At 39.9% G+C, this 16756-nt stretch overlaps 1 protein-coding gene across 1 annotated transcript; it reads right to left on the minus strand.

Annotated features, from left to right (window-relative positions):
- Positions 1-3794: 3794 nt before the first annotated feature.
- Positions 3795-16050, minus strand: agpat5 (1-acylglycerol-3-phosphate O-acyltransferase 5 (lysophosphatidic acid acyltransferase, epsilon)). The gene is made up of 8 exons (XM_031742924.2): positions 15832-16050; positions 15036-15105; positions 14836-14951; positions 12910-12999; positions 11855-11945; positions 10774-10935; positions 7232-7355; positions 3795-5786 (listed from the first exon to the last, which is right to left on the minus strand). The coding sequence occupies exons 1-8, from the start codon at positions 16048-16050 to the stop codon at positions 5561-5563; spliced, it is 1098 nt and encodes a 365-aa protein (XP_031598784.1). The 3' UTR covers positions 3795-5560.
- Positions 16051-16756: the final 706 nt, after the last annotated feature.

Below are 16756 nucleotides of genomic sequence, written 5' to 3' on the forward strand. Positions count from 1 at the left end.
CAGCTGTCCATACAGGTTCAACCTACAGGCAGAGCAAATGAAACCGCTGCAAAGTTGAAAATCTTGACTTCAGGAGGTGCGGCTCTCCCGGACCAACATGGCTGCTGTGTTGAGCACTTCCAAACAAAAACCAGAAGCGACCCCTAGCGGTAACCTCGAGCTAATATTTTGACAACTATCCCCATCTCTGACCCATTTCTGAGTTTCTAGTGACAGGTGACTTCTCTGAACTAGTATGGCTTTTCACACTGTCCTTATTCACCTCTAAAAGCAGCGCTTCATGTCTGTATTTCTTAAAACTGGAGACACAAAGCATATTACAAATGGTAAATGGATTGGTGCTCATATAGTGCTTGTTTTTCCCTCTACTTGAGCACTCAATGCGCTTTATACAACATGCCTCATTCACCCATTCACACACATTCATACAAAAGATTTTTTTTCTACACCTCAGTCTTTTTATCTAACATTTAAACACAAAAAAGAAACATAAAATGCAAGATCTGCAATATGATATAAAATATATCTCCCAAAGAGCCCCACATGTGTCTCCTTCACTGCATTGAGCTACAGAGTCAGGTGTGCTTAATTTTAGGTCTTTCTGCAAATTATTCCATGCTGTTTTCCCCAGATCTGTCAGAACTCCATGCACATCAAAAAGCAAAAGATGGTCTCTCTCCACTTTAGCCCAGAAGATGCAGCGTTCATTTTCTCCAAAAATGGTTTCACATTTTGTTTCATCATATTTCCACTTTGACGGGTTCATTTTGAATGAGCTTTGGCACAGAGTTGTGTTCATTGTTAATGGTTTCTGACAGTGCTCCTGAGCCCATGCAGTGATTTCTATGACAGATTCGTTCCAGGTTTTTGTACAGTGCCACCAGAGGGCCTTATACCTTGTCCCCTATGTGGAGATTTCTCTAGATTCTCTAAATCTTTATATATTATGTAATGTAGATGATGAGATATTTGAACTAGGTCTTCCCAATTTATGTTAAAAAATAGATATTCAAAGTTTTTTTTGTTTTTCTTGCTGAATGGTGAAACTCTATATCTATAAGGGGCCCTTTTTATACCCTTCCTGCTTATGATCTGTTGCCAATTAACATAATTGTTTCTTTGTAGTATCACTTTTCCAACTTTTTGTTCCCCCATGCAAAATTTTTTGAGACGTGTGGCTGACATCAAATCAAAAATGACCTTTTTGGAACTGGGGTTGTATTTATACTGATTTAATATGAAATTTACTGAATGCAACTTTTCTAATAAAAACAAAAAAACAAGAGAAAATTCAAAAGTTTTTCTTTCAGTGCAATTAGATTAGATCTGCAGTGTATGTAAATATGTTGCAAGGGTGGGTAGGAAGAGCATGAGGTGAGCAAGGATACAGTCAAAGCTTTTACGGCATTTTAAAGTAAAATCAAACTTCTTCTTAAGTACAAATGTTGATAATATTAATAAACTTTATTTGTACACACAACATTTAAAAACAGACTTAACAAAAGTACAAAAAGCAGAGTTTTCAGAAGGCAAATTCAAACATCAGCCCAAAGAAAACAGATACAGTTAATGTAATGAAACAGAAATAAAGATTCAATGTTATGACAAATAAATAACACCAATAAAATCACAAAAGCAAGAGTGCAGAAAAAATAAACAGTAACAAAAAAGACGAAAAAAGATGACATCACAAACAACGACACTAATAAATTCTCCTCAGGTACGTCATTTTAGAGTCGAGGGGCTCTAATGACGCAGTGATCACCTTTAGAGTGTGACTGTGAAACAGCTGGAAGGCCCCAGCTGAGTATCTACATTTGCAAAATGGCCCACGAGGAGTCAACAGCTCTGACATGCAGCATGCAGCCAGACCCTGACGCGCTCAGGAAGCATACAGGGAGCCAATAGTGAAAAGCAAGAGCTGGATTCATGTCAGGCTATCTGCTAAAACTACTAAGAAGCAAGTGCTTAAACAAAACATGACTTATTTCACTAACTCACTTCAATTTCACACTAAATTACATCCTTCTGGATGTTTTCAATAACAATATAACACACGTGAATAATGAGATCACCGAGGAGATAATATCCTATAAAAAGCCAACAGATTGTCATCAGCTGTTAGCTGTGTGGAAGTTTTCGCTTTTCAGGGTTTTATCTAAGATGATTGATTACTTTGGTGTGTTGGGTGTTGTACACATAAAATAGCATCTACAGTAAACTACACACTCCTACTGTAAAGCAACTTTACTTCTCCGTAGTATCATAGTTTCCCAGCGCCGTGGCCCAAAGAACTTACCCACGTCACAGATGGTGATGTGAAGAGTCTCCTCTCTTGGGTCTTCAGCAGCATGTCCCAGATGATGCATCAGAACCAAACAGGCACATCAGAAAACTTGTGACTGAAGGAGAGGACTCATGAAGAAGAACTGGAGGACTGGTGGAAAGAAACTTGGGGTGAAGTGAAGCTAGACAAGAATAAAGAAATGAAAAAGGAGGACGAGAAGACAAAACTGAAGGGTGAGAAGAATTTAGAAAAGGTACTGGGGATTAAAGAAATGCAGGAGATAAAATTTAACAAAAACTTGATGAAAGGATGAGAAAAGGTTGGATGAAAAGAAGAATCAGCAGTATTAAATGTAGTGTTAAAAGAAAAAGGAGTGACTATTTTTTCAAGCACAGGGTATGCAGGCAGAGCAGCAGAACAAAGAAAACAAAGAGCAAAGAAAGAAAGAAAAGGGGGAAAAGGAAAGTCAAAGGGAGGGAAAAGGCTGAGCAGACAGGGAAAAAAAAGAGTAAAAAAACAAACAAAAAAGAAAGATTTAAAATAAGAAAAGGTGACAACAGAAAATAAGGACCAACAGGAACAGAGAGGAAAAGGAGACGACAAATGGGTCAGAAGTCAGAGAGGAGGAGAAGGAGCTGGCTTCAGGAACTGGATCTGAGGCATGACTGTGCCAGGTGACGGTGAAGGTAAAGACCCGCCTTTCTGCCTCCCCCCTCTATAGGGGTGTTTGCAGGATTTAAATGGGGCAACAGAGGAGAGACAATAACAAGGCAGAAGGGATCATGGGAAATCGGAATATTTTCAGAGAAATAAAAAACAGAATTTAGAAAAAACTGTTGCAGAAAACTTTGGACATGTTTTGAGGCTCAGCGCAGCCCCTTAAAAGACGGTATGTAAAACCAGGCATTGCCTTAGTTTAGGTTGACCAAATGATTTGCAAAAAAAATTAGAGCCAGGACCCCCTCCCCTCCCCGCCTCACTCATCATCGTCTCCATTGTTCCTTTTCTCTGCCCACCTCCTTTATCTCAGCCCTCTGTTAACCATCAATCACCGATCATTAAAAACTAAACAAACATCATCAGCTCTGTTTCTGCATGATGTCGTTACTCTGAATAAACAGTTTAAACCACACAGCAGACCGACTGCATCTTATTGTTGAGCTGGTGCCTATCTCACTCATTTCAGAAACGCCCGCCGTTTGTGAGTGTTATTGATATTAATTCATTCCCAGGCTTTTTATCTCCAAGCTTAGTGCCAAACTTAACTTCAGTCACTCATGCAGTTGGGAAAAATCATTTGCATGGAGGGCTGTGAAGGAAGAGGCCGTCTACACAACTTTGAAAGGCAGTTTAAACACCACAGCCTACCTGAGTATTGTTGCTGACCATGAGAAGTAATAGAGCATAATGTATATACATAATACAGAGGCAGAACAGTATGCATCTTCTATGTATATCTGATATAAAACTTATAATCAAAGCAGTAAGAGCAACAGAGAAGAGACAACTTGCCCAGGAAAACCACTTTATTTCATTCTCACCCCCCAATTTCCATAACTTGCACGCATTAAAGGTTTCACCATTTAATAATAGTCCTCAAGTGTAAATCAATGCATTCTTAGAGCAAAATAAGCCACTATGAACTGTAGACAGTGTGGCCGCACGCTGCAGTGAGCAGCAGCTCCAGCAGAGAGCGTCTGTGCAGTCACCTGGTGGAAAAAAAAGAGCCACCGTGGCGCTCTGTGAGACGGCCGAGGACCGACTCCTCCAAAGAGAAGGCACGCATTTCCAAAAACAGTTGGCATTTAATACACTGTCTACACAGAGTTTCCTGATGAGTTATAGTCAGAGCTCGTCTGGATAAAAATGACTAGAAAATGGCTGACAAAGGTCATTTAAAAACAAGGAAGGATTATTCAAGTGAGGTATTAGAGCAAGATGTAAATTACTATACCATCCACACGAGGAAACAAAACACACATCAGGCTACAGGAGGTCGTAAATACGTAAAGTGACGTGTGGAAAATGCAATGCTTTCATGGTAAACAACGACAACGGACACACAGTGCATTTCACGATACAATGATGTTTAAAATACAAATGGCTTTGAGTGCACAGGAAACCTGCGATATACTGTTAACATGGCTTTGTCAGCTTTTTGTTAGGTAGACAGACGTGAACCTTGACACGGTAGTAACAAATGCATATAGAAAAGTTATGAATAAACAATTATGAAAGACATCAAATCAGTTTGTTTTTTTATAACTCAGAGGAACAAACACACGTAAAGTCTCTTTGCCGTCATCGACAACGTATTGCTCAACTTAAAACACGCAGAGACGCTCTCAGTGGGACGATGTGGAAAAACAAAATGCAACAGGTTTTGGCAATGACTGACGATTTTAAAGGTGAAAGTAATGATTTACATTGGTGGAACAAGTTCACTGACAGTCCTCCACTGCGAGCTCAAGCGGTGTTTCTTGACAAAAAAGGCTGAGCTGAAAAGAGAAAAAAGGGGGAGGGGTAGTCTTTCACAGATGCACAAATATACTTGTTCTTACGGCTACATTCACAGTCAGGAAACAAAAGATGAATATTTAAGATAAACAATGTAGCTGGTGTCACCCGTATGGGCCCGTGTAGAGGACTGCAAGTTGTTCGACCAATGTAAAAACCAAAAAAAAACAAACACACACAAGCATCACCTTACACGAGGGGAAAAAGTGCATTTCTTCCTGATATGAGACTTGGCATGAAACAAGACAGACATTACAACCAAAACCAATAAATCAGTGCACTTAAATGATCAATCAGCAGCAGGCTGTGCTCCTTAGTACAGCAGCCGACTGTGATCGTTGCATGTGTTTTAGAGTGCTTGGCACACTTTGCTCTCAGAAATAATTAGAACTCTAAACTGGCCAAAGACCAAAGAAGAAGAAAACAGCATGCAAGGATACTAATTTGGCTAAATCCGATGAAAGGAAGGAGGGGTTATTTTAATAGAGGTATGAAGCTATTTCAATAACTTTTGAGGAATATAATACTTTAACAAAAGGTTTTGTCATTTCAGGTTGGGGAGGGAGCAAGTAGCACAAAAGGCTAACATTTCTCAGTGTCTCCGGTCAAACAGTCAAACTGGAAAACAAAAATATCTCTGAGCCTCTTATCACATACTGCTCTGCATCTGGAGCATACATTGTGTCGCGATACAGGAAAAATGGCACCGTCTCAAGTCTTTTGTGCGTCTCATCGTGGCAGACTGGCCCCGATTTGTTAGGGAAAAGCGTTCACCCACAGCCAGCCCAGCAGCGTCCCGCACACCCAGGTTCTCACGTACAGCTTCCTGCCGTTTTCTGTCAGCAGCATTGGCAGTGTCAGTCCCCCAAGGATGACCACGGAGGGCAGGGTTTTCGAGAGATTCAGCGGAGAAGGTTTGCCCTCACCGGGGAACTTGCATAATTTGTCTGAATCCTGCGACTCGTAGAAATCGGTCAGCAGCCTTTGAAAAGACAGAGTAGTCTCATGAAATCAGGAGGAGGGAAAAACATTTGAGACCATTTTTGTCACTTTCACGTCTTTCTTACTGACTGAGAAATCACACGTGGTCTGTTATACTACAACAAAAGAATACCAAAACAAATAAAAACTGAGGTGTTTTCTTGTCGTTAGTATAACAGTAAATAACATTAAAGTTTATTACAGTGGGTTCACAGAAAATAAAATATTTTCTGTGAATTTACAGTCCAGGTAATGAGCTACCAGTACTTTTATATGCAGTTTTACACCTTTGACTTACTAAAAGCAGAATTTCTTCATCATGTAGAAAAAAAGACTCTTTCTTAAAACACCTCATGGATTAAAATGCGTAGGTCAACTCTTTTTTTTTTGAAGCAGAGAAAAAGGGGACATTTTTTTCTTTTTTACAGGTTATGAAGCAACAAATTAGCTGATCTGGACCGCTTAAACTTAAGTGTACTTAAGTTTATTTAGTGAGGTTTTCATTTGATACACATGACGTAAATTGAATTTGACACCACTGATCTGGACCCTCTCTGTCTGTGCCCACATGGAAATGTCACAAAACCATTATTCAAATGGTTTCTTCAGTCTTCAGAGATATGTCACATAATCACACTAGAGAAGCCACAAAAGGAAACCTTACTTTTCTATGTTTCTCACTAAAAATGAATAAGCTATCTGCCACGAGCTGTCAGTGTAAAGACAATTTAATTAACGAGTAAATCGGCGACCACATTTGACCCATTTGTACGTGTGCCTGGAGCAGCCTTTTTTTTTATTTTATTTTTTTAACTTATTAAACTGTGTGCCATGAAGCAACTGTTGTCACATTAAGTGAAAAAAATACTTATATACAGTTTGTTGTCCACAAATACATAAAGTCAAAGCCACATTGTGTTCTTTCACCGTCACAACCCTTAGACACGCTTTTCTCAGTTTGCTAACATGTGTGATTGTTTTTTGTTACGGGTCATTTGTCGTTAATGTCTTTTGTTCACAGGTCTTGATTAACAAACGATCTTTATCCAAATGAGAAAGCCTATTAAAATAAATGATTTATTAATTATTAACTTCATAATGACTGCCTGGTATTGTTTTATTAGTAATTAATTAGTTAGCATAAAAAAGATATATAGAGTAAACAATTTTGTTTTCTGGCTGGAAACCTGTGAAACAAAACCCTTTGCTATATTTTACTGGTTGAATATTAACTTAATACTGTATTAATTTATTCTAAACACAGAAACACACAGAATTTAAGGTTTATCTCTCTGTAGCACTCTCGGTGGCACACAAAAGAAGTCATTTTGCAAAAACACCTCACAGCTCACATATTGACTAGATGACATGCAATTTCAACATGATTAATTACTCCACACACACGTGCGTGTACATGCTCTCACACACAGGCACGCACACACTCACCGGTCCTTGATTTCGAAGCGATCGTGCAGCCATCTGCGGAAAAACGCCGGCTCTGAGGGAATTTCTTTTATGTCCACACGGTCAAAGTGTATGTGGATGCGGCGGCATTCTTTGCAGAGGAATTCTGTCAAAGAGAAAAAAAAAATTAATCCATAAAAAGACCAATCAAAAACAGGAAAATCCTGTCAGTGCAACGTCACGTACAGTAAGCACTTAAAAACCAACACGAGGTGACAGTGATGGACTGGAGCTGCTGTGATGCAATCGCCCAGTAAAGACCAGTAAAGGAAGGAAGCTTGATATCATGAAATCACTTAGGTGAAGGTAATTCCAAAACAGTCACTGGTGTCAAATCACAAGACACAAAAGACAAAACATCTTTCCAAATATGATGATTTAATGTTTCAGGTTCAACTTTTCTTCATACAGTGTGTTAAAATTAAACTGTCAGTCTGCACTTAAGCAAAGAAACAGAAAGTCACACATCTGAGGAGGTCATATATAAAAGCGTAACCAAGTGTGAACGCTCAAGGCTGCTCGTCTATCCCCGGAGACCTTCAAGTTCCTGTTTCCACAACATGCAATATCATCAGGAAATGTGGCACTGAGGCCAAAAGAGGAAACTTGATCGAAGTCGGCAGCGAAAGACTGCTGGAGAGAGCACCTCCATCAGCGGCTGCCCGGATTTAAATTGACCTTCGCACACAATGTGTGCCAGTTTAACGAGCGCCGACAACTCTGTGACGGATGAAAATATTTTTACTGTAACGCACAATAAAAACGCCGGAGTCATTCTTAAGGTGCAAAGCAGTGTTGGTGCATTTCCTCCTCATGCTTGCGGGGGGTTAAATCCTGTTTTTGGGTTTCTTGGCTGCAGACACTCGTGTTTGGCACCGAGAGGCTAAAAGACTCTTAAAGCGTTTCATAAATCAAAGCTCAATCTCAATGACTGCATGTCATGTGTGTTTGAGCAGAACAATGCTGCAAAACAACCTTTAAAAAACAATCACCTGGAAGGGAAAACAACTCTGCTGTGAAGTGACAAACAACTCGCTATGATCCAAATATCTTTAACAAATAAAAACAGAGAGGGAATCTTTGATCTCGCGAGTTGAAAGAACAAACCGATTGCTAACATGAGCGGTGCAGTTACAAGTTGGACCATAACATTTTAAACAAGGATGGTCTTTACAATTTTGCCTCCGATCACGCCGCCACAGTAAATCTCAAACAAATAACGTGTAATTAACATGCAGCCTTTCAGCAGGAATTTGACGGCTTTAACAAATATTTCGCATGAGCCGTTTTTATTCAAAAGTATTTGAACAAACTAATCTCATTTCTAATTATAAAGGACTGATTGTAGCATGTGGACCACAGATGCCCATGCCACAACATTGCTGCCACCATGTTTGACAGGTGGTCTGAGCTGTACCTTTCCTTCTCCATACTTTTCTCATTGATACAAGTTCATGTTTATTTCTTTGGTCCAATATTATTGCAGAACAGTTCAGACAGACGCTTTTAGAGGCTTTCTGGCAAAGTGTAATCTGTCCTTCACATTCCAGAGTTCGCTCCCCTCTGCACTTGCATTCAAGAAGGTGTTTGACAATAACACTCCTGCCTCCTTGAGAGTATACTTTGTGTGTGGTTACATGTTGTGAAGTTGTCTTTCTCAACGTCATTGTGCACTTTAGCCGTCTTCTGTGGTCTTTTAGGCCTTTTGTTGGCCGGTCTTCTTTTTAGCAAAGGCAGCTGGCGGATTGTTGATTTGGACACTTAAGACTTCTGCCGTCTCTCTGATAACCTGACAGCCTAACAACAGCCTCGCTCACGTGCACTAATATCTCTTTGGCCCCTTATTTACAATCACAGTGAGAAGCTGTAAAATACTAAGTCAACATACCGACTCATCTTCAGATATCATGTCTCCTTCATTTATCATAAAAAAGGGACGGGGCTTCATCTGGCCATGAAACTGCTTGTCAGTCAATTGTCAAACTAATTTTGAGAATGAAAAATTGGGAACTTTGTATAAAAATTGCTGTAATTCAGAAACACTTCATGGATTTTATTATTTTTCTCTCTTATTCCCTTTCATCTAGAGCTGAACATGTGCACTTCAATCACATCGACTGATTTAAAAGCTGCGGTGAAGTACAAAAGCAAAATTACAAATATGTGTAATCGTATGCAAGTAGTACTCCAGAAGATAAGAACATAATTTGTAATCGCTGGTAACAATCAAGCATTTGTTCTTAGGTTATAATTTAATCAGTTTAAAGATTTTTGTTGTCGTTTTTAATACACTCAATAAAAAAAAGGGGATATAAAACTTTGTTATTTGCAATAGCATTATCCAGCCCCCCCCTTTCACAGTCTGAACAAATCGAAGTAACCAATAAGTTTATAAAGTTATTTTTAAATCAGGTACATTTTGGCTGCTACGATTTTTTTTTTACCATGTTTTTGTGATTACGAAGAAAAAGTCCTGGACCACATGCTAATGTTGTTGTAGCGATGCAAGAACCACCCCTCATTTACAACTATCAAAACAAGAGGCCTCCCACGGAGGCACTGAAATGACTGCAATCAAATCAACAAGCCATTCTGATTTGAATAGTAATTCTGCAAACCAAGTAAAGTAAATTAGTTTTCAGCAGACACCAAACGTGACACACTCAAATACAGCTTAAAGATAAACCACAATCAGCCACAGAAACACCATGATTCATTTTTTAAGATGAAGTGAATGTACACAATTAATCGCTAGTTGTTTTTGTTTAAAAACATTACCCGATAGAGAAGAATGGCAGAATAATGTGTTACATTTAATATTGCGAATTTGTTTTCTTTGTTGCTTTATTTTTTTTAAGTAAAACAGGAATTGGAGCAGAAAATATTATAATTTATATTATGCAGTAAATTACTAATTTATCCTCTCAATTTGCAGCTATTAAAAGGACTACAGAAATATGTTGAATGCTAATTTAGTCACCCTGATAAGAAACATTTGCTTTGGCAGCCTCGAGTCACTTCCAGCTCCTTGTGAAATCACCACCGTCACCTTCACCGCATGAGGCCAGGAAGTGCGTGAGGACAGGAATGCTTTTCTATTCTCTGTTCTGTTTTCTAGAAACACACAGATGTTTATTCCTGAAACGGGATGTTTTTTTGTTTTTTTAACTCATTCAAAGAGCGCTTGTTGAACAACTGGGAACACGGAATAATCAAAGGCTCCAAAACACCGAGTCATGTTGTTTACAGGAAGGTGTGACTGTTAATAGGTGATGTTTGCTGTGTGATTAATTACCGGTGGCGTCGTTTACAATGTTGAAGGACTAATAATACTACGTGTGTGTGTGTGTTTAAGGATGCACTGATTAAGAAGAAAGCAAACTGAGGTCGCTGTTACGGGCAAACCAAAGCATATCTCGTGCAACAACAACTGCCGTCTACAGAAATAAAAGTGCGCGTAATCAGCTGTAACACCAACAACAGAACCCCCCCTGAACCGCGTCTAAAACAACATGCCTGCATACCTGGCATCGCTGGTGCAGATCTCCTCTGCCCGGAGCTGTCCAGTGTTCCCTCGTAGGCCACTGTGACGTCATACACAGCATCCAGGTGGCCCTTCATAGTATCGATGGCTACGTGAGCTGCTTTCATTCTGGGTGTTAGAGTGTGCTTCAGGACAGCGAGCCCTGTGAAAAATATGTAGAAACCGTCATAAATTTGTTTCTTATCAGCCTATGCAAACCAGTGTTTTACATATTACAGTCCTGGTGTCTTGGTGATTTATGAGCCACGTAGATGCCTTCCCATACACGAGTGTGGATGGGAACCTTTGTTGTGCGCCATCTCCCCATCTCTCCTCATTTCCTGCCAGCTCTACTGCTCTACTGTAAAACAGGTGACGGCTAGAATCCCCCACAAAATGAAGAAAAACGAATGTGAATGTGGCTGTTTGAGATATTCACAGCAAAGCGTGGTGGATCCTAGGTTGGTGTGCCACCGTCCTCTGCTCACTAATGCCACACTAATAACAGATAATGTCATGTGCACATGTCAGCTCTCCAGAGCGATTTATTTGGATTAATGGGGGAAGGTGATATTCAGTGCTGAGGCCCAGAGATAGCCTTAATCTCTGCAGAATCGAGGCTGTTTGTGAGCAGAAAGCAGCACAAGCCCCTCAACTGTGTCAGTTCATTGCACTTCATGGTGGTGCCAAAATAGTAAAAGCTGGTGGAACGTGGCTACTTCCCAGCACAGCACCAGTATTACAATATTTTTTATTTAGTGAGGTTTTCATTTGATATGTTTACTGTTCCATATAATCTATGTTTTACATTCATGAGCATTTATATAGCTTTCTGAGGCCTTAATCCTACTGAATCCGGTTCTGCTTCTAGTTTTATACAGTTTTTCTCATTTGTTATCACATCTAAACTTTAAAATACATTAATCTGATAACGCTCAAGAAAGTTTTATTTGCAGGTTATGTTTTAGTGGCCAAAGAAGGTCACAGAACTAAATTTAAGTCAGCTGTTTTACTGACTGAGTGGGCTGAACTGAATCAGTATGCACAAGTACAGCAGTGAGTGGCTGCTATCCTGACTCTACCTTCTTTCGCAGCAAAAGCCTGACTGTCAGCGATAACATTCTTGAGGTCTGGATTATACCGAGTTCCTTCAGGGAAGATGACGAGGTACATCTGTGAGGAGAAATAGCACATGAAATCAAAGAGAGCTTTCTAACAAATGTACTATTTGTTGAGAAGGAAGCTGTAAACCCAACATTGTTTAGGCTTAAAAGAAAACCTGATAAAATGTTTTCATTATCTTGATTCATACCAGTTTAGATTCCAGCTAACCTGAACACAAAACCTGCTTCCCAGGCCCCGGCTGTATCTGATTCATCTACTTTTGCCCAACCTGTGCCGATGCCTTTATGATAACATTTGAACCAAATGAAACTATGCAGCAGTTTGAACCAATGTGAATAACTGGCATCCACAGCCAAGTGGGATTTACTGATTCCAGCCAAACCAAACCATTTGTGAAAATTTGTGTCTTCATTAATATGATCGTAAGTTTCTTGTCTCAGTTTCCAAATTTTTGTTGCATTAACAACTGATTATATGGGCAGCAACTATCAGCAGTGAACTGTGTTGCACAGTTTTCACAGTGTGCCTTTTGGAAACCATGACGACTTGTGCTAAAACACACACATACGCACAGGCAACACTAATCCCCCACAGTCAAATCCAAAAAAGCGATTAAAAGCAAGTCCTTGCACGCAACAAACACACAACACAAATGAATCTCAATACATAAAAACGTCCAGTTATCCATTTTGATGGAGTAAAAACTGCTGCCTGTTTCCCATGGCAGAAAATAAAACATTTTACTGACACAGAACAAAAAAACCCTGAAATATTTATAACTTTAATTTCAATTACTATCTTGTTTTTATAAATATTCCAGGAGGTAAAAAAAAAAAAAAAAAAAATGTGTTGAAATGGTAATAAGCTTCAAATGACCTTTGAACAAAACATTTTTCATTTCCTGTCTTAAGAATATAATTACGTGCAATTTAAATCTTGAAGCCTCTTCCGTTTCAACTTAAGAGACAAAAAAAGATTTACATTTAGGAAATATTTGAAAATGTGTAGTTACCGGTGCTCCACGCTGAGTCTGAGCAAGGAGCTTCTTCCTCATCGCCTTTTCATTGAACTTTGAGCTTCGTTTCACATATATTCCCCCGTGCTAGGTAGAAGAAAAAGACATCCGAATGAGAAAAGGTCGCAATGAAAGTGAGTCAAGTTATCTGTACCACCAGGAGCAGGCTAGCACTGTTTTGACCATGCAAGTCTGTGTGTGTGTGTGTGTGTGTGTGTGTGTGTGTGTGTGTGTGTGTGTGTGTGTGTGTGTGTGTGTGTGTGTTTGAGATGTGGGCAAAATGTGGTTCCTGAGATATGAACTGAAGTGGGAACTATCGAAAAGGTGGTTTTGAGCACATTAATAGAGTAGCTGTGGTTCAGGTCTACTAATCAGAAGGTCGGTGGATCAATCCTCGGCTCTACTCAGTGTCAGAGTATCCTTGGGCAAGATGTTAACCCTGAGTTGTCCCTGATGCATACATCACAGTGTTGATGTATTACAAAACAAACAAACAAACAAACAAACAAAAAAGCATGTATGGAAAAAGTGCGTGTATGAATAGAAGTGATTGGGTGAGTGAGACTTAAAGTGCTCTATTGAGTAGAAAAGCACTATATGTGTTTACAGCAGAGATTTTTTTTAATGCTATGGAACACAATTGTGCAAAATGAAGGCTGCGTTTAGAGATGGGTTTGGTTTGACATTTGTGTTTTCATGTAGCTCCAAAGCTTCTTAACAAGTACTCTAATGAGTACTCATGGGTTCAGAACAATTGTCTCTTTCCCCTCACCCCAACCAATGGTCTTGGATGGCTGCCCCTTCCTGAGCTTGTTTCTCCTGTAGTTTTCTTCCTGTTAAAAGGGAGTTTTTCCTTCCCACTGTTGCAAAGTGCTTGCTTAAAATGGGTTGTGTGATTGTAGGAACTTCTAATATTGTACAGTCTTGACCTTACAACATAAAGAGCCTTGATAAGACTGCTGTTATATTTTTTGCACTATATAAATTTATTGTAATTGAAATCAATGATAATGACCACTACAGATGGTGTGACCCCAATCCTAAGTATGGTCTCTTGGCTTAGGTGTGCTTTCATCAACAACAAACTGAGACTTTAGAGTTGAGACGAAAGCTTTGTTACAAACCATTCACCACACACAAACAACAAAAAAAATTATTGTGTCAAAGACTCTTCCTCTTTTAGACATCATTCTCACATGTTAGAAGAGTGTTTGTGGTAATCACCCGGCCACACTGGGGTTAGCCTTTTTTTATTCTGAGCTGAGATGAGGCTGCAAACAATGCAGCGCATTCAGAGACAACTCCCTTCCACTCTTACAGAGAAGAAGCGCAACTTAAACATGTTGATACAGACATACACCTGGCAGGCATGGTAGAATCGTTTTGTTTTTTTTACTTCCCCCAAACCAGCCCTTATATCCATCTGTGTATGTGTGTGTTGTTACTGTGGCAAAATATGTCAGGTTAACTACTTTAGCAGGAAGTAAGACAAAGGCACACACCATGACGTCTTAATGATCCAAGATAAACTGACGAAACTTTACAGGTTAAGTTCAAATGGAATGCCAACGTTGCAGCACTGGTGTAACCCATGAGCACTCATGTTGTATAATAATGCAATAAATATCAGTCACAGTGCCAAGCTGGTAAATGCTTTTATACTCTGAGCTCTCAAAATGCTTTACACAACTTGCCCCATTCATACAAGCACTTTTTCTACTCAAATGCTTTTTATATAACATTCACACACATTCATACTCCAATGGTTGCATTGGAGAGCAACTTGGGGTTAGTAGTATCTTGCCAGGGACTGGAACCACCAACCTTCCTGTCTACTTCCTGAACTACAGGCACCCCAGATTAAGCAGCTGGTCTCTTCTTAATCTTAAAAATGACCTCCTCATACTCACACAGATACATTACCTCAGAGAAATACCATCCATATAGCGGCAGCCACTTGAGTCCATCTTTAAGGACATATCTGACATGACCCAGAGCGCTCTGCCTGATGGCAAGCATGTCAGCAATGATCCAGTCAGCTACAACAAAAGAAAAGGTTAGATGTTTGAATAGTGCTTTACATTGGACTACATTTTATAAAGCTTGATATTCAGATTAAGTACCTGTGCATTGATGATTTGACAGGTAAACCACATTCTCCTTGTTCTTTGGTATATCTCCATAAATAACAATCTACAGAAAAAGAAAAGAAAGCAGGGTGAAGGCCGTGTACATGTCAGCAAAAAGCTGAACATAAGACATAAGGGACAGAATCGGCCAAGCAAAGACTCCAATCCAGCCCAGTGGATGGCAGTTTTAGACTTAACTGTATTTTCAGTTTTAGTTTGACTTCACAGAGCGAAACAATATAAATGTTAATTTTACATCACTGAAAAATTAACATTTATATTGTTTCATTAAATATTAAAACTTGAGTCTTTGCAATGAATCCAAAAGAATTTACTCAAACACTACAGCACATTTAAGAAGGCTCCATTTGATGGTACACTGCAATCAATTTATGACAATCATTTTAAAGGCAAAGGTCAGCCAGCTACACTACTGTACCTGCCCTCAGTAAACACACGTTAACGTACGAAAACCACCAATTGTTCTAGGTGTGGCAACAGCAGTGCCAAAGAATGCAGACTTTCTTGCAATGTATCTGGTCCATCTTGTTCACTGGGCTGAATGTGTACACACACTCTTACAATTTTATACATTTACCCCAACGGTTTTAACAGATACAGAGACCTGAAAAAGTGCAATGCTCTCCACAGACTTTAATCCGCTGTAAGTTAAAAACCTGCAGACATATGCATCCACAGGCAGCTGTATCTTAAGACAGTCTGTTTTTCTATTCATAGACTAGATATTAGTGGGTAAAATAACCCACACACAAAGTGGAGGATCACCCACCTCAACTCCTGTGTAGTTTTCAAAGAAGAATAGGACCATACTCTGGTAGATGCAGTACAACCGGTCGTCTATTTTGTGGTACAAACTCGATGGTAAGATAGTTGACAGCAAGCGCCAAGCCCCCCATGACAGCAGATAAGCCGGGGCTGTCCCCAGCATGATCGTAGCAGGAAACCAGTACCGCAGCGAGTATGTGTGCACAACCAAAGAGAGCAGCATGATTGCACCTCTGGCTCCACTGAAGTGACAGAAAATCCCTGAAGTGGACTGTCAGCGCACGCCGTGATTAAGTAGCAGTGCACCCTGGGTATCCCACAACACACCACACCTGGCCCAATTTCAGCACACCTGTCCCGACTAGTCAGCGGAGGAAAAGTGATCAAGCTGCAGCAAGAAGGGAGTGAGGAGCTAGTTGGCTAAAGCTAATTTTAACCTTGTGTGCAAAAAAACGCAGTTTGTCAAGTCGGCTCAAGCGCTTAAAGCCATACAGCAATGCATAAAATTAAACTTCAGTTATCAAATATTAGTACGGACATCTCAGGACAGCAAACCGGAACACGTCCTCAGCCTGAACTCTGCACGTTTACTACAAGTTCAGAAAAAAAAGGCATTAGCTTAACTACTCAACGTGCTCGCCAACACAGGAAGTTTTACCAAACGCTACATTTGACATAAAGTATCTTCTCTAATCGGGGAACCATGACCAAGTCAAAGCCAAAGCTCGACCCTGATGCTAAACGGAAAAAATATTTCCTACTTTCTTTTCTGGGTCCTCATCTTTACCCGATTAGCTGTTCTCAAACTAGCTTCTTGCACCGCAAATGTCACACACACGCCTCCCTACGCAATGACGCCGGGTAAAACCGACTGGCCACGTGACGTAATGGGGGCCAGCCAATCAGCGACAGTGCACCACGAGACCCAT

The sequence above is a fragment of the Oreochromis aureus genome, linkage group 13, assembly GCF_013358895.1.
Source record: "Oreochromis aureus strain Israel breed Guangdong linkage group 13, ZZ_aureus, whole genome shotgun sequence".
NCBI lineage: Eukaryota > Metazoa > Chordata > Actinopteri > Cichliformes > Cichlidae > Oreochromis > Oreochromis aureus.